Source organism: Myotis nattereri, assembly GCF_964212035.1.
Source record: "Myotis nattereri genome assembly, chromosome: 5".
In the NCBI taxonomy this organism is placed as follows: domain Eukaryota; kingdom Metazoa; phylum Chordata; class Mammalia; order Chiroptera; family Vespertilionidae; genus Myotis; species Myotis nattereri.
The window spans coordinates 110255736-110281080 of record NC_138080.1 but is presented as its reverse complement, the minus strand read 5'-3'; the positions used below and the strand labels follow the sequence as shown (position 1 = coordinate 110281080).

Below are 25345 nucleotides of genomic sequence, written 5' to 3'. Positions count from 1 at the left end.
GAAATCGACAGCTGACCTCCTGGTTCACAGGTGGGTGGGTCCAGGCCCAGCCACGGAGCCACGCGGCCGGGCTGTGGATTGTTGTTTTACATCATGGCCGTCCCAGTGGGCGTGAGGCGGGATCTCAGTGGCTGTGGTTGTGTCTCTCTCTGTGCTTCCTGTTGGCTGCCCTGGAGAGTTGTCCCTGAGTTCGCGTCTTACAGGGTGTCCGTCTCTCTGTGGAGTGGAGAGTCCGTGGGGGCGCTGGGGTCCGAGCCCTTTCCCACACACTGTCCTCCCTTCTCTGGGTGCCTCCTCGCTCTCTTGGTAGTGTCCTTTGATGCACGAAAGGTTTCATTCTCGAGGATGTCCGCTTTATCTGTTTTTCCTTTTATTGCTCGTGCTTTTGGTGTGATAATAAGTAGCCGTGGTGAAACCAAAGCTAACACAGCTTTGCCCTGTGTGCGTGTGTGAGGTTTTCAGTGGTTTAGCTCTTGCGATGAGGTCGGGCCTGTTCTGAGTGAACCCTGCGGGGGGTGAGGCGCCCGCCTCCATCCTGTTGCCTGTGGACGTCCAGTTGTCCCGGCTCCGCCGTTGAGGAGGCTATTTTGAGTGGTCTTGGCCTCTTGTAGGAAATCAGTGGCCATAAATGTATGGGTTTATTTCTGGATCTCAGTCTGTTAGTTTATATGTTTATCCTTTCGCCAATAACGTACTGTTTTTTAAGTTCAAAGTGTGAGTCTTCCAACTCTTTTTCAAGGTTGTTTGTGGCTATTTGGATCCATCGGTTTCATAAAAACTTAAGGATTAGCTTTGCCGTATCTGCAGGAAACGCCATTGGGGTTTTGATAGTTGCACTGACTCGTGGTAGCACAGGGAAGTGTCACCAGGCTGACGGCCATGCCCGGGGCTGTCTCCCCAGTGACTGATGTCTTCTTCCTCTCACAGTGTTTGTTTGTTTTAAATATATTTTTATTTATTTCAGAGAGGAATGGAGAGGAAGAGAGAGATAGAAACATCACTGGGTATCGAGCCCGCAACCTGGGCATGTGCCCTTGACTGGAATTGAACCCGGGACCCTTCAGTCCACAGGCGGACGCTCTATCCACTGAGCCAACCTGGCTAGAACCTTTACAGTGTTTTAGTGTTCAGCGCACCAGTCTTGCACTTCCTTGGTTAAATTTATTCCTAAGTTTGTTATTTTTTTCTGATGCTGTTATAAGAGGAATTGTTTTCTTAATTTTATTTTCAGTTTATTGTTAGTGTATAGAAATGCAGCTAATGTTTGTGTTGTTGACCTTGTATGCTGTCACTTTTACAATTTGTTCATTAGTTATAGTAGTTTTTTTGTGAGTTCCCTAGGATTTCCCATATATCAGGTTATGGCACCTGTGAGTGGAGGGAGCTTTACTTCTTCCTTTGGACGCCTTTTATTTTCTCTCCTTGCCGAATGCTCTGGCTAGGGTCCCAGGAGTGCTGAGTAGCAGTGGTGACAGCAGGCATCCTTGTCTGTTCCTGATGATCCCAGAGGAAAGCTCTTTGGTCTTCCCCCTGGAGTGTGAGGTTAGCTGTGGGTTTTAGTAAATGCCTTTTCTCAGGTTTCGACAAGTGCTTTCTTGCCAGTTGAGATGATCAGGTGGTTTTGCCTAACTGCTTCTTACCCAGACTTTCAGCGTTCAGTTCCTGCTGTATTTGGTTCTGTCCTGCACCCTCACTTGCAAGTGTATGTGGGTGCCATGGTTTTGTCTTTGGGGGGACGAGGGGGCCCGTGATGAAATTGGATGATTTCTCAGTGTTCCTCATTGTAAGCCTTTGAGTCAGGTTTCATTCACCCTGTGTTTTATAGCTTCCAGGTTTCTCACTGTTGTCTTTTCTCCCTTTGGTTTTGTTCTTTGGGGTATACAGTGGGGCCTTGACTTAGGAGTTTAATTCGTTCGGAGACCGAGCTCGTTAACTCAAATTACTCTATCAACTCAATGCAAAAAATCGGCCGAGAGACAGCTGGTATCTCAAAAACTCGTTAGTCGGGACCCTCGTAAGTGAAGGCCCCACTGTATATATGCCTTTTAAAAGTCTGGAGGAGAGTGGAAGCTAACATCTGTGTTCAGTGCACCATTTTTAAATGGAAATTCCTTTGTGATCTCATTTCAAAGGATGCTGGTGTTTGATAGGGTGTCTGCTCATAGCTATTGTCTCCTCATCCTGAACTTATGATGGTCAAATGGTCCCCAGGTTCTGCACACACAGCTGGTTTGAATTTGCCCGCAGGAAATGCCTGCCCTACCTACGCCTCTCAGGTGAGGGAGAGAGAGTCCAGGGGACGCAGCACCTGTTGTCAGTCGCTGCTGATTTGGGCTGAGTGCTCGGAACTGGGTTCCTGGTGCAGGTGGGAACAAGCGGGCATGGCCGAGCACAGTGATGCCCGACTGGACTTGAGTGTCTGGGGGCAGCTGTGCTCCTGCCACCTGTGGGGCCGCAGTCTTATTTAGTTGATTGGAAACACTCTCCTTTTCCTCTTTCCCTCGCTTCCTGAATTTGGAACTCGTTGCTATTTTGACTGCTTACCGGACTTGATTTTCAGATAGAGGAGACGAGGCTAGACTAGACCCGCTGGGTCTGTGTTGGAACCCGTTCACTCCCATTGGGCTAAAATAAACGTCGGATTTTCAAAGGATGAATACTTACATACTCTCTTTATTCTAATCAGACGCTGGGAGTGGCTCTCCTTGAGTAGTGTCTGCGTGGCTGGCAGCCTGAACTCTGAGGAGCGAGCTGGGTAGCTGGTGTTTGGCTTTTTACTGAGTCGCATAGGGACACTCAGTGAAGGCCGCTCACTCTGAGTTTTAGCTTAGGAGGTGAGAACCCCGTGACAGATGCTTTTTGACGTTTGTGCCAACGACCCTGCAGGTCCCGGACTTAAGTCATGTGGACGTGATCGTGTGCAGATCAGTGTTTGGCAGTGGGGTCAGAGGCGCTCCCAGGGGTCAGGCCTGAAAACAGCGCTGAGCTTGGCTGCTTGCTTTGGTCTTAGTCATTCCATTTGCTTGGTTGCATCTTAATTACATTATTGGGAGATGTCAGCTATATCTAGACCAGTGATGGCGAACCCATGACACACGTGTCAGAGGTGACACGCGGACTCATTTTTTTTGGTTGATTTTTCTTTGTTAAATGGCATTTAAATATATCAAATAAATATCAAAATATAAATCTTTGTTTTACTCTGGTTGCAAATATCAAAACATTTCTAAATGTGACACGGCACCAGAGTTAAGTTAGGGTTTTTCAAAATGCTGACACGCCAGGCTCAATAGGTTCGCCATCACTGGTCTAGACTATGAAAAAGATCAATTTAATGATTGCTTCACTTGCTACTTAGGCTGCAAGCCTTGTTAGTCCTGGAAGGCACTCGCTTTCAGCCTGCTCCTTGGCGTTAGAGGACAGGCACCACAGGGCGAGGGGAAGCCGTGCGGATGGCTGTTTGCGTTGATGTGCGCGTGCAGTCCTGTGCCTGCTGTTCCTCGTCCTCATTCCCACTGGACTTGGGAATGCAGCGGGGCTGACACCGCTGTTCTGATGGATGAGGAGGGAGGTGCTTTGGATGCCCTGGGAGGACTGAGGAGGCGGGTCCTGCTCTTCCCCGTGCATTCAGCACTGGGGCGGGGTTTCCTGGGTGTGGTCGGACAGGAGCAGAGTGGGGAGATCTCAAGGGTATTTGCAGATTAAGGGCGGAGCAGGGAGCCTGCTAAGTGCTGCAGGTTGGTGTAGTTCTTGCCCTCGAGATCTCAGGGTCTAGCGCCAGCAAGAGGTGGTGGGGGGGGGGGTGGGGGGCCAGGGTGATACCCTGGGAGGAGGTGGGGCAGGCCGGCCAGTGATTGGACAGGTGGATGATTCCGAGGCAGGAGGCAGGCAGAAATGCTCTCCAGGGGGTAAGAGGTGCCTGCCTCACTGTTTGCACAGGGAGCTCAGATGGGGTTGGTGAGTTACACTTGGCTGGAAATGTAGATCACATCAGTGAGAGTAAGAGCCCGTGACCGACTGCCCGTGTGTTCCTGGCCCAGGGAAGGCCTTTTCAAGCCGGACATGAGAGTCAGCCAGCTCAGTAACAGATGTGGGGGCAGGGGGGCCCCTGGCCTATGTGATAGGAGTACGGTTAGCACACTGTACGACCATGAGGAAAAGACAAGCCTCCCACTGGTCGCCTCGCCTGGTGGCCCGGAGCCCCTGAGTCTGCCACTCCCAGCGTTAGGACCTGTGGGGTGTGGTCACCCAGGCGTCAGTGCCGCTGAGGGTACTTGCAGTGGGCACGCTCTTTCCGTTAGGAATCGCCGGGCGGGCAGCCCTCCTAACCCGGCCAGGGCACTGGCTGTCCGACGGCTCCTGCGTGCTGGGCCTGAGGCTGCAGACTTGTCCGTGCTCCGTGTGCTGAGAGGCCCGCACAGAACACACCCTTGGCCTTTGGGCTTTTGCTGGAACACGGGGAGCATTGCTGTTAGAGGAGCTCTTTGGAGAAGGTCTGGGCACGTCCTGGGAGGCGGACGGTGAGGTCTCCAGGGAGGCATTCGCGCTCCTGGAACGCAGAGTCCTGTTGTTATGTGAACAAGCGTATCTAGCCGCCACCCCTTCCTGCTGTTTCATCATTTCCAAAAAAAGGAAAGAAACATCACATCTTGGCAAGAAACTGTCTTTCAGTACAGAGTTGCTGAAAATAGCTGAGTTCTATTTTTTATTCTATTGCTTTATTTTTAAATCTACTTGTTATGTTTGTAACAGCATTTCGCCCTGTGCAGGGCAGTGCCCAGCAGGCTAGGTGTATTAACTGATGGCACCGCAGCCGCTCAGGAGGGTTAGGGAGGTACCGGGTGTGTGCCCAGGAGCAGCCCTGGGTGGGGTTCGGGGGCCTCCCCTCCGGCTCTTGAGGGCCACAGCGGAGCCACGCCCAGCGAGTCTGGCTGCCCTACTCGGCTTCATCCTGAGCACGCATTTTTTTTCTTTCTGAAAGGAATGTTTATTGGGTTAACTGCTTTTATACAACCAGTACTTAACTCTGAAAACAATGCAAACGGTACAGAAGGGATAAGTGAAAAGGAGAAGTCCCATTCTCTGTCATTTATCATTAAACTCAGTGTCGGATTTTTCTGGGTGTTTAAATACTCGGGTGTTCAGATGGCATCAGGGCATCCTGCAAAGCCCTTTCACATGTTTTCAGGCAGAGTCGTTCATTTCTGATTGGCTGTTTTAAACAATCAGTTCATTTTTAAAGTGACTCAGTATAAATCATAGTTGTTTTTTAATAAACATTGTTTTGCTTCTTTAAAATGAAAATAGAATGAGATGCCAGTTCCTGTTTATGATGTTGTAGAAGTCGTTACCTGGAACATGGTCTTGGAAATAATCGTGTCTGACCCAGTTTGCGATTTTTTAAGTCTATAAGCAGAAATAACGAATGTTTTTATTAGTCTTCACATTATTTGGTTTTACAGAATTAAGATCCTGAGCAGAGTAATTATGTTAAGGTTTAGTACTGATTTTTAAAGGGGCACGCACCTTGGAATTTTAGTTTTAAAGGTGAGTCTTTACAATAATGAAAGACCTAAATTGGCACAGCTGCCCTTTGAAACCAACGCAGGTGATTAAGGATTAGTGAGGGTGGAGCCGGGGCAAGTGTGTGTGTGTGTGTGTGTGTGTTGTCTCCCCCCGCCCCCTTTTCTCTGGAAGGTCCTGAGGGGACAGCCCAGCAGCAGAGGGTCCCTGAGGGCCTGTGTTTTGCGGGAGGAGCCCTGTGGGTCAGCTCCCCAGGGCACCGTGGCAGACAGCGCATCTGGAGCCGTGCTGAGCTGGGTGGAGGTCCTGCCTGTCACTGTCTCCTTGGATTGCTGCTCTCGGTGCACAGCTCTGATGGGGTCAGGGGTGGCATGCCATTTCCACGGGGTGAGGAGGTTTCTAATGGGACTGCCACGTCAGCTACCCTGTTTCAGCTGGGCTCCCTGTAGTTGCAGCTGCTTCATCACGACTCAACCAGCTCACAGACCCCGTTACAGTGCCTTCCCAGCAAGCCCGACTGCTTCCTGCATGCTCATGCACCAGTCGTGGCTGGAGCTGGCAGTGGTGAGGGGCTCTGCCACCCGCACCCCTTCCCTCCAGACTGAGCGCCCCGGGAAAGGGTGGGGCTAGCTCAGGGGTGGGCAAACTTTTTGACTAGAGGGCCACAATGGGTTCTTAAACTGGACCGGAGGCCGGAACAAAAGCATGGATGGAGTGTTTGTGTGAACTAATATAAATTCAAAGTAAACATCATTACATAAAAGGGTACGGTCTTTTTTTTCAATAGTTTTATTCATTTCAAACTGGCCGGATCCGGCCTGCGGGCCGTAGTTTGCCCACGGCTGGGCTAGCGGCTAGCCTCACCTCAGAGCTTCAGAGCCCGACAGTGCCGCTGTTTCCTCTCTCCCACCTGGTGTGAATGTTACAGAGCCGCTGGAGCAGGTGGAGGGTGCTGAGGGAGGAGCCCCAGGTAATTTAAGAAGCACCTTAACTCTGCAGCCCAAGCAGGACATGTGCATTGGCCTGAGCTGACGGCCTGCCTGTCCTCCCTAGCAGAGCAGGTGGAGGAGGCCCGGGCACCTAAGCACGGGGCTTCCTGCTCCCTTGCAGGTGGCACTCTTGGCCCACATTTCCTGGGGTGTGAGCATCCTGTTAGGTCTGGCAGCTCAAAACCGAAAGCTGTCCACCCTAAAAAGTACTCTGTACAGGGGCAGGAGAAGCTCCCTGGTCCCCTGCATGCTGCCTGCTGGGCTGGGCAGCCTGGGGGAGTCCTGCGGGGCTCTGGGCCCCGGGGAGGCCTGATGCAAGCCCCAGCCCCGTTCCCAGTGGGTCAGGCATTTGGTAGCTCACAGCCTCCCTCCTGCAGCCCAGGCCACTCCCTGGGACTGCCTGTGACCAGGTTGGACCAGGGACAACACTTTAGGGGAACAAAGGGAGTGGCCCAGAAGGGATGGAAAAACAAAGACAGTGAAGCCTGGACAGGGCCCCTCTTTGTCACATCAATTTGCAAAATGTTAACTTCAAATTCTTTACAGGATTTTCTGATGCCATTAAACACGTGTTCCGTCCATTTTCCCCTGGCTGTCTCAATACTCTTCAGAAGTTGAAGGCAATCAGACCTCCCTCGAGTCTCAGGCTGAGGCGGGTGGAGGCCGCGCCTTCGGCCCGGGTACAAATAGGAAGGCTCTCGGGTCACATGTGGGCTTTAATTAGCAGTGATGTAAACGAGACTGGAAGCCGCATTTTGAAATGCTCAGCATGTCTATTGAGTTTTCAGTAGATAAGCTTTCAGCTCAGACAGGCTTCGGAGAAGCTGGTGCTGGCTCCAGTGAGCCGACCCGGCCTGCGTCCCCACGGCCCCGCGGGCGGACTTTGTCTTTTGTTTCCGCCAGGGGTGAGTGCCTTCCCTCTCAGGGATTGCTAACTCGGAAGAAAACGACCTTCTTTTTAAAAATTAAAAGCATAGGCTCTATGACTTTATTCCACAGCGTTAAAGCTGACGTCAAAGGGAGCGTTAGTCCTGTGTCGGGCCCTGTGTCAGGCACACCTTCCATGCGTTTCACTTGGTCCTGGGCTGTGCAGACCAGGGCCCAGGCAGCACTGCGCCGGCCACGGACCTGCCTTATGCTAGATGCTTGTCCCTGAGAACATAACATGGAACTCAACTCATGTGCTTACGGAGCAAACTGGCCTGAGCAGGGAGAAGCAAGGCCTTCTGACCAGCACCCCGTGCCCTGGTGGCTGCTGAGGCTGGCCATGGGCATCAGTGGTCTCTCCGTCATTCGGGCCTGGGGTGGGATGCTCACACCCCAGGAAATGTGGGCCAAGAGTGCCACCTGCAAGGGAGCAGGAAGCCCTGTGCTTAGGTGCCCGGGCCTCCTCCACCTGCTCTGCCTGGATCCCCACACTTCGGCTGCTGTTCCTCCAGCGGGCTTACCTTTGGGATTTGATCACACGTGTAGCTATTTTACCAAAAATGTACCCCTGTGTCTGTCACTCAGCTGTGTCCCGCTGTCAGCTGTGGGATTTTTTAGCCTGTTACTGCTGCAGTCCCATCACGGCCAGTCGTGGCCCTCCTTTGTTTCAGAGACAAGGAGCTACATTTCTTTTTAAGCCGTGGCCTGAGGCCTACAGCGACCTGGGGAGGGGTGCGGCCCAGCTTCGTCTGCTCATTCAAACGTGGGTATAGCATGTTCCTCACCTCTGAGAGCTTCTGAAAACATCGTTTGTTATGCATGAGAAACGACCCAATCTGTCTCTTTTAGGTGGATGAAAATGTGAGATGTGTTAATGTAACTTTTTAAAATAAAGGCTGTAGGTTCACGTTCCTGTGTGTGTCCTCCTCACCAGGCCCAGTGACTGAGCCAAGGCCAGACCTGTGGTGCCCTGTGCCAGGGCTGGCATGTGAGCCCGGTGGCAGGGCTCTGTCCCTCGGAGCCGGTGCTCTGGTGCCTCCACATCACAGTCCTGGTCTGTAAACTAAACACCATCACTGGTTGGCGCCAGTGACTCTGTGAACCAGTCCCAGGAACTTTCAGCCACGGAGCGCTTGGCGCTGCCAGCTGTAGAGAGCGGGTCGGAATTAGGTAGCCTGGGGTTACTGGTGGTCACAATGCAGGTACTGTAAAATATTTTTAGCCCGAACCGGTGTGGCTCAGTGGATAGAGCATCGGCCTGCGGACTCAAGGGTCCCAGGTTCGACTCCGGTCAAGGGCATGTACCTTGGTTGCGGGCACATCCCCAGTGGGGAGTGTGCAGGAGGCAGCTGATCGATGTTTCTCTCTCATTGATGTTTCTAGCTGTCTATCCCTCTCCCTTCCTCTCTGTAAAAAATCAATAAAATATATTTTTAAAAAAATATTTTTAAATATTTACGTGAAAGATCACTTTGGCAATGAAGTTAGGGAGCTTGGGTTTTGTTAGTGAGTAACTAAAAGGGACTGAAATAAGGAGTCGGCTCTCCTCCAGAGGACGAGCAGCAGTGGGGCGTCAGTCCTGGTGCCGGGCAGCAGGCCCTGGTTGCCTGGTGAGTCACAAGTGCACATCCTCCCCGCGGAGCCATCAGTGCCCTGCTGCTGGGTGTGGCTCAGTTCCCGCCAGGCCGGCCTGACTGAGTGGGAGGAGCCCATCCACCGGCTCCTGGTGGCTGAGCCTCCTGGGACCTGTTCTGAGCCACACGGAAGGGTGGGGCCGCTGACCAGGTACGGAGCAGCTCCTGGTGCAGTAACGTCTCACAGGGTCAGAGGGTTAAGGTGTATTACTGACGCAGGGAAGAGTGCGTCGTGCTTATTGCGTGTGTGGGCTGGGGGCTGGGTCCCGGGAGGAACCAAGCGATGTTGGGATGTTGGTTAAAATGCAGGAGTTTTGTAGTATTTGGTGAAATTAATAGGCGTAGTAAAATTTTTATGTATAAACACTGGCCTTTATTTCTATGGGTACTTCATTTTTTAAAGAATATTTAGATTGTTTCACAGAAAGTGGTGTGAAGTACATTTGTCTTAGCTTATACAAATCAGTCATTTTATTTAATTTCATTTTAAAAATTCAATTTATTTAAACTAATAAAAACTCCAAACAGTTCACCCATTTTCCCCACTTCCCATCTCTGACAACCACCATTCTGTTCTCTAATATTTTTGTTTGTTCATTTATTTAAAAATTAAAAAAATTAATTTCCTGTACGAGAGATCCTATGGAATGTGTCTCTCTGACTGCACTTAGCAGAATGCCCGAGGAGTCCATCGTGCTGTGGATTGCGTTCTTTTTATGGCTGAATAATACTCCACTGTGTACATGCACCTCAGCTGCTTCGTTCACTCATTTGTTGATGGACACTTGGCGCGTCCATGTCTTGGCTGTTGTAAATGCTGCTGCAGGGAACATGGAGTACATAGTCTCTGTGAGTTAGTGGTTTCATTTTCTTTGGATAAAAAACCAGAATTGCTAGAGCCTGTGGCAGCTCTAGTTGTAATTATTTGAGGAATCTCCACGTTGCTTTCACAGTGGCTGCACAAATTTACATCCCCACGAGCAGTGCAGGAGGGTTCCCTTTCCTCCCTCCTCGCCAACACGTGGCTCTTGGCTCGTTGATGACAGCCTTTCTACAGGTGAGAGGTGGCATCTCACTGCAGTTCCGGTCTCCCCGTCCCTGGGGACCAGTGATGTGAGCACCTGTTCACGTGCCGGTCGGCCACCTCTACATCTTCTTTGGGAAAATGTCTGTTCAGGCCCTCTGCCCATGTTTCATTTGGACTGTTGGTGGTTTTGCTGCTGAGTTGTAAGAGTTCTTTATATATTTTGGATACTTACCCCTTATCAGATATGACTTGTTAATGGTTTCTCCCATTTGGTTGGTTACCTTTCCATTTTGCTAATAGAACCGTTTTCGTTTGATGTGGTCCCACCTGCTTGCTCTTGCTTTTGGAGTTATACCCGAGACCTGTGCAAGCAGCTTATTGCCACCAGTAGGTTTTCTTTCATTGTTTCAGGTCTTACATTCAGGTGTGTGTGTTCAGAGTCAGACAGCAGTCCAGCCTCACTGTCGGCACGAGGCTGCCCAGGCTTCCCAGCAAGTTGACGGAGAGACTGTTCTTTCCCCACCGCGCGTTCCCTCCTGTGTCGTCCAGTCACTGACCATGTGTGCGAGGGTTTACTCCTGGGCTCTCTATTCCATTCCTCTATGCGCCCGTTTTTATGCCGATGCCATACTGTTTTAATTACTGTAGCTTTTTTATATAGTTTGAAATCTGGGAGCATAATGCCTCCAGCTTTGTTCTTTCTCAAGACTGCTCTGGCTATTTGGGGTTTTTGGTGGTTTCATACAAATTTTTGGATTGTTCTATTTCTGTAGAAATCTGTCATTTATACATACATATTTTTTGTCCAGGATGGTTTTTATTTTTACTTTTATCTTCCTTTAGATTATTGAGCAACAGATTGTGATTCGCATTACTACTATGAGCATTAAAAAAAAGTTGGAGTGACTGTGTGTGTGTGCATGTCAGAGAGAGAGAGAGAGGAAAAATGTTTTTAGACAGAGGAAAGTTTGAATCATTACAAAGAAATCTAGTTGACAACCTGAGAAGCAGTGTGCTCAATTCAACACTTTTTAATTTGAAAATAATGTTTTCTTTTGGGGGAAAATGAAAGTACAAACAGTGCCTTAAGCTGCTTTGTTGTCCTGCAGTTTCTGACTCTGGAAACTTCGCTGTCTAGGGACGCACAGGGGTGATTCTTGACTGTGCAGTAGAGTCTTTCTATTTGAATTAACAGCAACGAAAAGTTATTTCAGAGGCATGAGAACACATGACTCCTTCGGGAATTTAAAAATAGGTTGTGAAATGGGTCCTTGGTCTTTGGAAAGTGCCCCAGTTTTCATAATTACAAGTCAGTCGATCTGGTGTCTCCCCTGGGTGCGTTTATGGATCTGTCTTTTAGGGACTGAATATAGCAGCAGTGCTCCTGCACTCACGTGTAATCATGAGAAACCTCTGTCCTTTGTTTTAAAGATAAGAAACACAGAACTGCTCACTAGCGTGGCTCCATCAGAAGACGGGCGCGGCAGGCTGCCTGGCGGGCAGCGGTCGGCAGGCAGGCCCTCTGCGTGTGCTCTCACCTAACCTGACTTGCTTTTTCCACCTTCTGCAGTATGAGTTGAGACTGTGAACATGGACTTTTCTCGGCTCCACATATACACGCCGCCTCAGTGTGTGCCCGAGAACACTGGCTACACGTATGCACTCAGGTGAGCGTGTGTGTCTTGTCACTCCTCAAATGCCATTGAATTAACGGGGCCTCTGTGGGGCTAAAATGTTATGTTTAGAAAGAGAAAATATCTATAAACTTTGTTATACTATTTTTTTTTATGCAATTACTGAACTGACATGGACATTGTGAGGGTGTTTTGAAAATGGTACGTTGCTGATGACTCAGTGATTAGTCATTGCACACGAAATGCTGTTTTAACTCCACCCAGAGGGCTGGCCCGGGACTGAATCTCTGTGGTTATGTTAGGGCTGTGTGACTTACATTAACGCCTGGGTCTCTGATAGTTATCCCAGCTCTCCTGGGAGGACTGCCTTTGAGAGGAGGCACCACAGAGGGCGGGGCAGGGCAGCGCAGCCAAGTCCGGAGCCCCCCTCCCTAAGCTCAGCGCTCTGCTCTTGCACGTGCTCTGCCCTGAATCTGCACATAGAGGGTGCTGACTTGTCCTTTGCATGTCCAGTTTATCAAATAGAAAGGATGACTGACAGGAACTTAAGTATCGTGAAACCACGGTTAGTGCCAACGGACGGGCCCCTGGATGGTTAGGATTTGATTGACAGGGTTTGCGCACACGGAAATGACTCTTCTAAAGTAAAGTGTGATGGGAACTTCAAGGACATGGGAGGGTATTTTAAGGACAATACTTTTTTAGGGCATTAGTCAAATCTCAGATTTAATGATTGTGTTTTCACTCACACTTCCCATAGTAACACACTCTTTATTTTGTTTGTTAAAAATCCTGTAGTATTGTGTTAGCCAGTTTGGTTCAGTGGATATAGAGGGTTGGCCAGCGAACTGAAAGGTCCCAGGTTCGATTCCGGTCAGGGCACATGCCCGGGTTGGGGGCTTGATCCCCAGTGTGGGGCGTGCAGGAGGCAGCCAATCCATGATTCTCATCATTGATGTTTCTGTCTCTCTCTCACTCTTCCTTCCTCTCTGAAATCAATAAAAAATATATCTTTTTTAAAAAAAAGTCTTGTAGTATTTTATAAGAAATTGAGTGGGCCAGCTCAAGTAAACTATTCCTTATTCTATATTGTGGAGCATAGTTATTCTTGCTAATTTACTTTTAGCTTTTATAACCTATTTTAAATACAGTTTTTAAAAGATGCTTGTGTCTGGGTGTCTGTGTGGGGACGGCAGCACTGTGAATTCAGGAACTGGCAGCCTTCCCTAAGGAGGAAGGACGGGCCGGTGGTTCTGCAGGCTGTGCTGGGTCTTTGCCGAGGGCAGTGGAGACCAGTGAAGGGTTTTAACTAGGAGCAGTGTACCCCGGTCTGTGCCGGGAAAGACACGAGGCTGCAGTGTGGAGAAGGGGGTTCCCAGAAGTTGTCCTCTCGGCCTTGTCCTCCAGACCCTCCCGTCCTGCTCCCCCACCCGTGGCTGACGCTCTGATCCCTCTCCTGGCTGGTGGCTGGTGACCCAGCTCCCGGTGACGGCTCTGTGTGCAGCGCGGCTTCACGCGGCGCAGCCTCTGTGGGCACGGGAAGGCCGCTCTGCATTTCATGCCTGTTTTCCTGCGGAGAAACTGCCCGGCCCGGCCTCCGCTCGTGTCGCGGTCTGGCCCCAGTGCGCTGTTCTGGAGCGGGCCTCTGAAGGGTGGGCGCTCGGCACAGCTCTGCAGAGCCTGCCAACTAGTCCCTCCCAGCAGCTCCCACGTGTCAGACACCAGTCAGTGCTCCAGCGTCCCGGGCTGTCTCTTTTTATTCACAACGATTTTAAACGTCAGCCTGCACAGGACGCGCCCGCTGGCCTGCTGGGGGCCGTGACTGCCGGTGGGTCTGTGCTTCTGGGGCTGCAGTTCGCTGGGAGGTTTGGTCGGCCCAGGTTTCCGTGGTTTGTGGCCTGACTGACGGCAGGTGGTGCTTCCTGCTGCACTCTGCGCAGCTGCGTGGGCCTGCCTCTCCCTGGGTGGGGAGCTGGTCAGTGTCCACCTGCCCCCTCGCTGAAATCCCACCTCTCTGTGGCTTGGGCGTGGCGGCACTGGGCAGCTGGGTCAGGCCTCCTGTCCTGCGGTGGGCACCCTGCTGGGTGCAGGCCTGGCTGGGGAGAGCTGGCCTTTCAGTCTCGGAAGTTGGTTTTCTACCCCTGATCTTAACCAACAGGCCGAGAATGATGGGGGGGGGGGGGGGGCGTATTCAGCAAGTCGGCTGATAAGGGAAAAGAAGGGCCTGCTGTGATTACTTACTTATTTTACCAGAGGAGAGGGGAGAGGGTGTCTGGCCGTGGTGGTGAGGAGCCGTAGAGAGAGGCTGAAGGCAGCGAGAAGAGGTGCTGACAGTGAGGCCCAGAAGGTGGAGGCGCAGCGTGGCGGGCCCTGGGGTTCCCTGCCCTGCAGATGGCGCGTGACGGATCCTAATGGGCGGTCGGAGACGGCCTACTCTCCGAGGGGGGAGGGAAGCAGGCCTCGGGGACCAGAGTCGAGGTGGAGGCAGGGGAGGTGACCTGGAATGAGGCGGGGACAGCGTTAGCAATGCTGTCAGCACCTGGGACCAGGTGACCCACACAGGTTGCCAGGCCGGAGCGAGGACCTGTGGGTGTGGACAGAGCGATCTCTGGTCCTTGCAGCCGTCGAGCACTGAGCAGAGAGCTGGGAGCGATGGCCAGGCCCTGGGACCGTGGCCCACGGGCAGGTGTCGCAGCCCAAGGCTGCTGGTCACGGGCCTGGAGGCCTCTGAGGCTGAAGGACATGGTGGTGAAGGTCCAGAGACGGGGGACGAGGGGCCAGCAGGGAGGACCAGCTTAGGGGCAGACATTCAGAAGGCACCCCGCTGAGCATGGGTGTGGGCTGAGTCCCCAGCTGGTCTCTGCACACGACCTGCTCGGCCCGCAGACCAGCCTGGGGTCCCTGGCATCCGCTGCCCACGGCACAGCTCCTCACACCCAGGGTCCAGAGTAGTTTCCGGCTTTCAACTGCAGTAGATTTCCTTCAGTCTTTGGATTAAAAGTGCGTCTAAATAGATTTTTGAAGACCAGTAGGTGTCCATAACAACACAACTGAGGGGCGAGCCAGACTGAAACCTGGCCCTCGAGGTGGAGCGAGGCTCCCTGTGGGGCTTCGTCTGTGCTGCCTGCTTTATCTGCCCGTGCTGTCACCAATGCGCTCGCCCCCCCCCCCCCCAGCTTCACAGAGAACCAGTGAAGGGCTTGAACACCCATTGACACGGTGTTGCTGGGTGGGTGCTTGGTTCCTCTTGTCTCCGCAGACGTTTGGGTCTTTCCACTGGGGCTGCGGGCACATCTGCCTGGAGGAGCCTGTTTCGTAGGATGGATGGGATGGCGGGCCCAGCTCAGGCGGAGGCCACAGCCCTGCTGTCCTGGATGCAGGTCCCTGTGGAAGGAGGGCTGAGCCCAAGAGGGGATTGCTGACCCCTGCCCTGCCCTCCCTGCCGTGAACCCAGCCTGGTTTAGCTCTGGAGGCAGTAGCTCTGTGACCAGTTTGAAGAAGACCTTCCAGGTCTTTCTGTGCTTTATGTGTAAGATGTGGTTTGTTTTCAAGTTTGTCTCAGTTCAGATAGGACAATCCTGGAGTATGTCTTCCTGTGAGAGGAGATACAGACCTTTAAGGGTTCGGACAGCCTCACAGCTGAGGAAACATGGGCGTGTCATGTTTATCTCCTCCCTCCCCACCCCCAACAGGCGGTCTCCATAGGCTGCTGTTCTAACATTCTTCCAGAAGCTTCTTCCCGCCCAGCTGTGATCTCAGGGTGGCTGGGGAGGGCAAGGAGAGAGCCGCTGCCTTTGCCTGTCCTCTGGATTGCCCGGTTGACTGTGCCCATCACAAGGCTGTGGCTTGGACAGAGGCGGGCAGACTTGGCCATCACTGTCCTTCCTGCGGTTAGTTCACGAAGGGCCATCCGTGCCGTGGAGGGGCCCACACCTGCACGTGGAGCTCTGTTTTGAAAGAACGTGCCTTCCTTAAACTGAAGTCATCTATGTGTGTAACCTATATACATAAAAGGCTAATGTGCTCAGTGTCCGACCGGTCGCTATGATGTGCACTGACCACCAGGGGACAGGTGCTCAATGCAGGAGCTGCCAAGCGGCAGTGACGTGGCAGCAGTGGTTCTCAGGTGATGCACCCCAAAACCAGAGAGGAGGGAGCCTGATTGATTCCTCGCGGGGCGTGCGATTCCACCTTCGGCCGTGGGTTATGTTGTTGCTCGGGCAGTATTGGCCCAATTCTGGTTTACTGCACGCATGCATTGCGTTCCACACCCTGTATGAGGCAACTTTGCAGAGTGCCCTCTCACACTCCGGGACCCCTCGGGGAATGTTGGCGAGCCAGTTTCGGCCCGATCCCCGCAGACCAGGTCGAGGGACCCCACCTACCGGAGGGACCCCGCTCACTCTGTAGACGCCCTTTGAGCCATGGCACCACCCCAGGTGCGCCAGCTGGGGAGGGACTGCGGGAGGTTGGCTCCAGGGCGTGGCCAGCCCATCTTGCCCAGTCCCGCCCCACCGGCCACCTTCTAATTAATTTCCTTTCAATGTGCACAAATCCATGCACTGGGTCACTAATAGTTGTATAAAATATTTTGGGAAGAAAACAGGCGATTTTAGCCTATACTAAAATGATGTCCTTGGCCTCCTTGCTGCACACTCAGCGTGGCGGTCGCAGGCTCCCACTCCAGCCCCTGAGTCCACAGGAGCAGGCTCTGAAGGCGTGTGGCGTGTCTCATGCCTGTGCTGTGAAGCCCTGGTGCCAGCTACTGTTGTGACTGCATGTTCTAGTGTCAGACCTAATGAGTTTAGGAGGGAGCTCTGTCTGTAATACCAAATGTGATGCAAACCTGTTCCTAAGCCCATTCACTTCACTCCGGTTGCCAAGTCCTTCCCGTGCTGCCTTGGGCAGTGGGCGTCCCACACCACCGCTCCCGTGGGAAGCCTGCAACACGTGGCACTCCCAGGCATCCGTCTCCCCCCTCGCATCCCGCCCCCCCCCCCCCCCAGCCGGTGCCCTGGGTCGGCAGTCTCCCTCCCTCAGCGTCTTGAAACCCTCAGCCGGGTCCTGCCCCTCCCCTCCTCACAGTGACCTGTGCTCACCTCCTCCTACCTGCCAGGTGGTGGCTCCTCCCTGCTGGTGGCCCTGTAATATGTGTCCTGGTGAGCGGGAGCCCTGAGCACGCTGGGCAGTGCAGGAGGCACGGTCCCACCCCGAGGTGACACAGAGCAGGCCCTCAGAGAATGGTTCTTGGTTTGGAAAAGCTTGCTAACAACACAGAGGGACACACCTTTCAGGTCACGCTAACTCCATGGAGGGCTGAGTGAGCTCCCTGGCTTGTGGCCTCTCGATGGTGAGTTAGAGGCAAACAAGCAGATGGTCCAGCACCTGCCTCCTCCTGTCCTGCCACGGGTCACTCAGGACTGTGTGCGAGTCCTGCTCGGGAGGGTCGCTGTTGCTGCTGTGTCATCGGGTGTGGGGGACACGATGGCCCGCAGGTGGGGTTCAGCATGGCTGCAGCGAGCGAGCTCAGGTCAGCTCTGACCTAAACAGCAGGCACGGGGGCTGGTTTCCCCCGCACCAGTCGGGTGCAGCCTGTCTGCCTTGTAGAAGAGTCACAATGGTACGGGTGTTTCTAAAAAGGTGCCACAGGTCCCACCTCCTCTGTTACGTGTGTGTGTGTGTGTGTGTGTGTGTGTGTGTGTGTGTGTAAAGTGGTGCTGTGAGCATGTTCCTCTGACACGTTTCTCTCCTTCCAGTTCCAGCTACTCTTCTGATGCTCTGGATTTCGAGACTGAGCACAAATTGGACCCCGTGTTTGATTCTCCAAGAATGTCCCGGCGTAGCTTGCGCCTGGCTACCACTGCGTGCAGCACCGAGGGGGGCCAGGCGGGGGACGCTGACTCCTGCCTCGGCAGCACAGCCTCCCTGAAGGACAGAACGGCCAGGTGAGCCCCGCCTTGGTGCTCACACATGAGCTCACACCAGGTAGAGCCCAGCGCACACACTGGTGGTCTGTAAGACCAGCTCTTGGATCTGAGGACAGGCGTGCACACAGACCCACATGTGGTCTCGTGGCTGTGCTGTCAGTAGGGCTGTTGGCGTTGGTGTGCTGAGGGCAAGGCTCCCCAGGTCTGCAAGCCTGGGAGGGTGTGGGTGCCCCTCACATGGGCACAGGCCGCCAGAGACTGCTAGGGGCGGGGCCATTGCAGCCAGTCTGTTACTAAAACCTGTGCAGTACCAGACTGCCCGTGCCCAGAGGAGCAGTGGGCGAGCTCGGTGTGCGTTCGAAACAGAGTGGAACTGAAGGTCTCCTGTGGGCCACGTGAGAGTGACAGGTTCCCCTGCAGGCTCTTCTGTCGGGAGCGGGGAAGGTGCTGTTAGGGATGCTGCTGGCCAGCGGGGCTGGATGGCGTCTACAGCCCTGCTCTGGCCGGGGTCCTCTCGGAGTTTAGAGATGGAGTTTGCACCTCCCTCCCCCTGGAGACTCAGCAATAGACCACGAGCTGCAGTGGTTACAGCTGTGCCTACTGCCAGCTCCCACCCAGCACTGCTCCCTCAAGGGGCTTCTGCTCCTGGTCTTAGCGATATACAGGGTCTGAAAGCGTTAGAGTTCAAGGCCTTCACCTTTGTCACTTGTGCTCACTGGGAATGGGGGGTTATTTTAGATTACAGCCTTTGCTTGCCGGACTTAATGTCTTTCCTGGTGACTGAGGAGTGGGATGGGGTGTGCGAGTGTGTGGTCACTTGGTTTAAAAAGGAAGGGAGGGGTAGACTTAGAAATCATATGCTTTTTTATTTTTATATTTAGGCTGTTTTTATACGAGGTTATTTTAAGTTTTAACCACTACAGTTTTAGAAGGAGCTCTTGGACCCCAGCTTAGGACTCCCTTTTCCAGATCAGTGGGTGTTTCATTACAGCAGAGAGATGTACAGAGATGCTGCCTTAAAAATGCTTTGTGTAGCCCGGCCGTGTGGCTCAGTGGTTGCACATGGACCCATGAACCAGGGTCCATTCCCAGTCACAGCACATGCCGGGTTGCGGACTCGATCCCCAGAGTGGGGCATGCAAGAGGCAGCCGATCGATGATTCTCTCTCATCATTGATGTTTCTGTCTCTTCCTCTCCCTTCCTCTCGGAAATCAATAAAAATATATATTTTTAAAATTTTTAAATGCTATGTTTATTCTCAAAGGTTTTGTGCGTGTAAAATATAATCATTTTGTATTTACAAGAAAAAGTCTATGAACTTATTCCTTACTCCTTTCTTTTTAGAACAGCAAAGCAGCACAGAAGTGCGAGCAAACTGGCTTTTAGTGTAAACCGCCCCTCGAGGCAGGTTGCTGCTGGCCAGAGCAGCGGTCTGCAGGGCGCGGCCTGTCTACGGCCGCCCGTGCTGGACGAGTCTCTGATCCGAGAACAGACCAAAGTGGACCACTTCTGGGGTGAGTTGTCTGCGTGTGATTATTGCTCAGACTGTTCGGGACGGAGGGAGGTAATGGCCAGTGGAGCCCCGTAAGGTCAGGTTTTCCTCAGGCTCACAAAGCCCACACGGGAAGCTGCATAGGATGCGTCACCGTCGGCCGGTCAGGTAGCAGGCGGAGAGCCGCTGGTCAAGCGCTTCTGTTGTGAGCACTGGCCGTCCGTGAGCAGTGAGCTCAGGCTCCCTCGGCCTCAGCAGTGGGCAGGCCGTGTTTGTGAGCCATTGGACAGCACCCAGAGTGGACACAGTGACTGAGCTGACTTGACTGAAGGCAGCCATAGGGCGACCCCACTCCTGCCAGGAATGGCATGCTTTGGGCGGCAGCTCTGATGGGCACAGACCCGTGCTGTGTCCCCTCCGTGCCCTGGCCGGCCTCAGGGACAGAAGCCCTGGGCTTGTTCCTGGGGTTATGTGCTGTTCTACGGAGTGAGGCAGCGAGCGGGGGTTGGGGGTGGGTGGGGAGGGGTTTACCGTGTCTGAGAAACGGCTGGTCCCGCAAATCCTGCCTGCATGCTGCGTCCTTAGCACGGGCAGTGTGCGCATGTGGGTGCACGCATGCATTTTCGTCAATGTCCTTCCACCTCCGTCAAAAGACGGTGTGTATGTATTGGAGAAATTGCCATTGATGCTAGGCGTGTTAGGAAGTAAATCTTGACCAGCGCCACAAAACTGAGTCATTAACCATTGTAACCTTTACTTTTTTGAGTGGCTTTTGCTCTGTTCTGATCATTTGAGCTCAATTGCAAAAATATGTGTGTTTTAGGTCTTGATGATGATGGAGATCTTAAAGGTAATGACTCAGTCCTTTTTCTGCCCTTCGTTTTAAGATAGAGTGTGAGTGAGGGTCCACAGGTTGTGAGCAGCAGGCCCCCTCTGCTTTTTGAAACCCTCAGGTGGAAATAAAGCTGTCGTTCAGGGAAATGGCAAGGTGGCCGCAGATGCAGCCTGGAGCAACGGCTACACCTGCAGGGCCTGCACCCTGCTGTCCGAGCGCCAGGACACGCTCCCCACGCACGGCGCCTCCTCCAGGGTCTACTCGAGGGACAGGAGTCAGAAACGTAAGTCCCGCTCTCTTGTTTAAGAGGTAGGAAAAGATTCCACATCCCCTCTTACAAACCTGGTATCACAGGCCTCAGCATCTGCACTTTTTCTGTCGTAGACTTGAACTCAAAATTATCCTATAAAAGTTTAAGAAAGGCACAAAAAAGTAGCTGTGCTCCTTCTTATTCTCTTTCAACTTACATTTATTTAAAAATATATTTTGGCCAAAACCGGTTTGGCTCAGTGGATAGAGCGTCGGCCTGCAGACCGAAAGGTCCCAGGTTCGATTCCGGTCAAGGGCATGTACCTTGGTTGCGGGCACATCCCCAGTAGGAGATGTGCAGGAGGCAGCTGATCGATGTTTCTAACTCTCACTCTCTCTCCCTTCCTCTCTGTAGAAAATCAATAAAGTATATTAAAAAAAAATATATATATATATATATATATATATATTTTTTTTTTTTGATTGATTTCAGAGAGGAAGGGAGAGGAGGAAAGAGATAGAGAGTCATTGATCAGCTGCCTCCTGCACACCCCACACTGGGGATTGAGCCCGCAACCCAGGCATGTGCCCTGACCAGGAATCAAACCCAAGACCTCCTGGTTCATGGGCTGACTCGCAACCATTGAGCCACGCCAGTCAGCCATCAACTTACATTTCATGTGGTTAGTGTTTCTGTCCTGGGAGTGTCTGAAAGTCTATAAAGTTGCACTTAGATGAAGCTGCTGGGACTGTGCGGTCACTTTCAGACACACGTGCACCCACGGAGCAGCTCCACAGGGTGCTTTGCCTCCTGCCAGAGGGGCTCATGCCAGCAGGAGTGAGGACGCAGTCCCTAGTCTCCAGATTCATGATCGAGGGAGCTTCATTTCGGGGACAGCTCAGCCCTGGCCTGTTGGGGTGGCAGCTTCATTTCCTGTCCCCGCGGGCAGCCACGGCACCGGCAGCAGGTGCTGGAGCATGCAGGCCCTGGGAGGGGCTCTGGAGCTATGCAACTGTTGGAACTTCCATGGCCTCCGCAGGCTGGGCTGCAGGGCTGCCTCCTGCCCCAGAGCTGCAGGCCTCCCTCCAGGTTCTGTCGTGTGGCTGAGATGCCCCTGCTGGCTCTGGTCCTCCACCCCCCGCCCCCCGACTTCCTGCCTGTGGTCCCTGCTCCCATGCTCGTGGGAGGCTGGGGAGCCCTGGGCTGAAACTGCATCACCTCGCTTCTGAGTCCTTGCTCCTGTGTGCTCAGTCTGAGTGTTGGTCAGCCTGCAGGGCTGGAGGCCAGACCCGGCAGGTGACCAGGTGGGGACAGAAGGTGCCAGGAGACTAGGGCTGTTTTTGAGCATGAGTGTGCTCAGTTAACATTTCTCAGGTGACTGTGGACATAATGGACGATGGTACCAGGACTCAGAGGTCTTGTCACAGCTGCTGATGCTTGTGGTTCTGTCTGCTGTGGCGTTAGGGACACAATAGGAAAGCAGAAAGGGGAGGGTGAGGGTAGATGAACAGGAGGACTTCCTTTCTAACATGGCGACGCATCGAACCTGGGTAGGCCACGTGGAGCCCGCATCGCCAAGCACTCCCTCTGCTGTGGGCTCTGCCCCAGTGTCCTGGCCCTCCTGGCAGCACTGCCTGTCCCCACCCTGCAGGCTGCCACACAGAGGCTCAGCTGTGCTGTGTGTCCACGTCCTGCATGGTTCAGGGTTCGGGATCTGGAGAAGGGCCGCGCGTAAATGACAGACAAGACGAGAAAAATAATAATTTGGAAATATTGGGGGCCAGGCGGAAAGCCCAATGCAAGGGAAAGGACTTCTTTTTGTGCCCAAGCCTTGCCAACCTTTTATTCAATTTTGGATACACATCTAGGCCTTACACCAGTAATTGCAGTAACAGACAGACTATCTTAAAGGTCAGTAAATATTAGAAGGATTTACTCTGAGACTGGTTAGGAAGTAGCTTGAGCCCCATTGTCTGGACTAAACAATCAGTGCATCGCTCTGGCCCGTGCCAGGGCTCAAGGTTCACCAGCGTCCCGGGCTCCTTGTTTACATTCTCTGATAGTGAAGACAGTGGGTGATGGAGCTCGGGGCTGGCCTCGGGCATCTTGTCTGCAGGTGCCGTCCCGGGACCCCACTGACCCGGTCACTGTCCCACTGCGGCTCGAGGAGGGTCTCAGCCCAGAGACTTGCCAGTTCTTCATATTTTCATACTTTAAACATTTTTCAGTCTGATGGGTGAAAATTGGGACTTTGGTGTTTTTTATCAGGGGACTGACCCTGCGTTACCTCTTAATAAATGGCTCTGCTTTCCAGCCTCTGTTCAGAGTGCAGGCAGCGTAACAAGGCTCTTAGCGAAGTGCCAGACCCCGGGGTCGACTGCTTCACGAAGCCGTTTGCAAAAAAGCTCTACTTTTACTTCTTCTTTTATTTTTTTTTTAATTTTACTTCCCTTTTTAAAAAAATATATTTTATTGATTTTCTACAGAGAAGAAGGGAGAGGGATAGAGAGTTAGAAACATCAATGAGAGAGAAACATCGATCAGCTGCCTCCTGCACGCCCCCCAGTGGGGATGTGCCCACAACCAAGGTACATGCCCTTGACCGATATCGAACCTGGGACCCTTGAGTCTGCAGACCGACGCTCTATCCACTGAGCCAAACCAGTTCGGCTACTTTTACTTTTTTAAAATGACTCCAACCCCGTCCCCCCCAGCCCGCTGCCTCCTGCCCATCATCTGAGTCGCTAAGGCTTCTGCACAGGGCAGTGTGAGCCGAGGTTCAGAGCGCCTCCTCGCAGACCAGGTGGTCTCCAGTGGGCGGTGCGCTTGCCCGGTGGGGCAGGTGCTCACCCGCCCTCAGTGACATGAAGAAGCTTTTCCAGGAATAAAGGTTTCTAGCAACTGAACCTTGTAGCATATCCCCCCACGCATGTTAGGGTCACAGAGGGAACGTGTCAGGGTCCCACCGTGTGTCCTGGAGCTCGGGCGCTGATGGAGGCGCTGTGCGACAAGGCCTGGTGCAGCGGCTCCGTGAGTGCACAGCGCCTCTGTCTGGGCCCCTCGGGTGCTGTGGCAAGGACCTGGGAGGTGCGCTGGCCTCCCCTGGCATCCGTCCTCCAGGCAGCAGTGCAGGAGGAGCATGTGTGTGAGCAGCAGTGGGTGAGGTGAGCTCAGACGGGGTCTCGTGTGAAGATGGCCAGAGAGAGACTCGTGGAGGCAGCTCCGCCTCGTCAGCGTGGCGTACCACTCCCGGCAGTGCCCTTGTCGTCACCTTCCCCAGGTGTTGTCTGGTGTCCATTTACAAAGCGATTCTGGTTTGCTTGACACGAATCGTTTGGCTCTGATTGTCGGGGAGGAAATGCTGGCTTTGTGGGAGGCAATTAACTATGTCCACGGTTTTTTGATAGGCGGTGCGTCTCTCTACGTGGATAGGATTCTGTGGCTGGCCACGTACACTTCGTCATCCTTTTCATCATTCTTAGTGCAACTTTTTCAAGTGGTTTTAATGAAGCTCAATTATGAATCAGAAAATTCCAAATTGAAAAGCTATGAATCAAAAGATCGTGAATCAGAAAGCTATAAGTCAGAAAGCCATGACTCACAAGGTACTTCAATACGTTTTTTCTCTTTTTTCCACCAAATAATGCTTTCGAGGTGGAGACAGCGCTCCTTTCCCGCGTGGTGCTCACGCTGCTGCTCGCACAGGCTCAGGCTTTCCTCTGGGAGCTGGCGGAGGGCTTCCTGTCTTTTGTGTGTGGCTCTGTTTTCTGACAGTTGACCAGTGTTTAAACATTTTTAAGTCACTTTAAAAAAAATATATTTCTTTATTGATTTCAGAGAGGAAGGGAGAAAGAGAGAGAAACATCAATGATGAGAGAGAATCATTGATTGGCTGCCTCCTGCACGCCCCTTCCGGGGATCAAGCCTGTAACCCAGGCATATGCCCTTGGCCGGAATCGAACCTGGGACCCTTCAGTCCGCAGGTTAATGCTCTATCCACTGAGCCAAGCTGGCTAGGGCTTAAGTCACTTTTTAAAAATCCTCATGCGAGTATATGCTTATGGATTTATTTTCGTTTTTAGAGAGAGGGAGAGTGGGGAAGGGAGAGGGAGGGGGAGACATCCATCGGTTGCCTCCCGCATGTGCCCTGGCTTGGAATCGAACCCCCACCCTTTGGGTGTACGGGAGGACGCTCCAACTACCTGAGCCACACGGCCAGGGCTTTAAGCCACCTTTTAAATAAAAATTTAATATGCTCAGTTTCTGATTCTCTTTTAAAGCTAAAACAATTTATTTGAATGGCATTTAGAACGATGTTTGGATGCATTCAAGCAGCCCCCGTGCCTTGTGTTGGTGGGCGCACTGTTTAGTTAGGGGGCCTGAAACTCTCTTCCTGTCTCCTGTGCTCCTGCCTGAGCGAGCCCCCAGCTGTGCTGAGCCCGTGGCGCACGTGTGCTCTGCCTGCCCGGCTCCTGGGCCGAGGAGGCGCTGGGACGCGGAGCTCTCTCAGCCTCTTCTGCGTGTGTTGCAGCTCGTTCCGATCCCTGTGGGAGGAGGACAGTAACAGAGTTTCTCAGAGAGGACGGAGGCCTCAGTGTAAATGGGGAGTCGTGTAAGTATGGCCGTCCCGCCCCTGCTCTCGGGTGAGCCCAGGTCACACGCAGGCCCCTGACAGGGGGCGTCACTCCGTGAACTCGCGCCTCCCTGGGTGGGGGGGGCGGCCAGAGCTGCTGCTGAATCCTTAACAATAGCAGCTCATGCCACCAGCCAGGTTCATCGGCTGTGTCTTTCCTCTTTTTCATCATCGAGTTTCCTAAGTTTTTCAAACTGCCATTGTTGAGCACAGTTTTCGAATGGACAGGGTTTGCACATTAACTGCTTGTCACCACCACCCGCAGGCGATGATTATCGGGGGACGGGCACGGAGCACCTCGAAACCCACACAGCCACCTCCCTGTGGCCCCCCAGGACAGAGAGGGCAGCAGGGACCACGCGGCCCACCCTGTCTCGTGCAGGTTGTCCCTCACTCTGCTCCATTCTTGTCATGTTCTCCACAAATGCCTGTTGGTCCTTGTCCACATTTGGGATCCAGATGCCCATTAAAAA

At 52.9% G+C, this 25345-nt stretch overlaps 1 protein-coding gene across 7 annotated transcripts in view; it reads left to right on the top strand.

Annotated features, from left to right (window-relative positions):
• SUN1 (Sad1 and UNC84 domain containing 1) overlaps positions 1-25345 on the top strand; it is a 41676-nt gene that overhangs the window by 1773 nt on the left and 14558 nt on the right. For 2 of the 7 annotated variants that reach the window (XM_081092194.1, XM_081092192.1), the window contains exons 2-7: positions 17491-17679; positions 19007-19176; positions 19978-20004; positions 20108-20272; positions 23647-23844; positions 24771-24851. In XM_081092194.1, coding sequence (XP_080948320.1) covers positions 17564-17679; positions 19007-19176; positions 19978-20004; positions 20108-20272; positions 23647-23844; positions 24771-24851 — 757 coding nt within the window. In that variant the 5' untranslated portion in view covers positions 17491-17563. Of the gene's footprint in view, positions 1-11670; positions 11768-17490; positions 17680-19006; positions 19177-19977; positions 20005-20107; positions 20273-23646; positions 23845-24770; positions 24852-25137; positions 25255-25345 lie in introns of those variants that run through there. The other 5 variants (XM_081092190.1, XM_081092191.1, XM_081092193.1 and 2 more) reach the window with 5 other exon arrangements.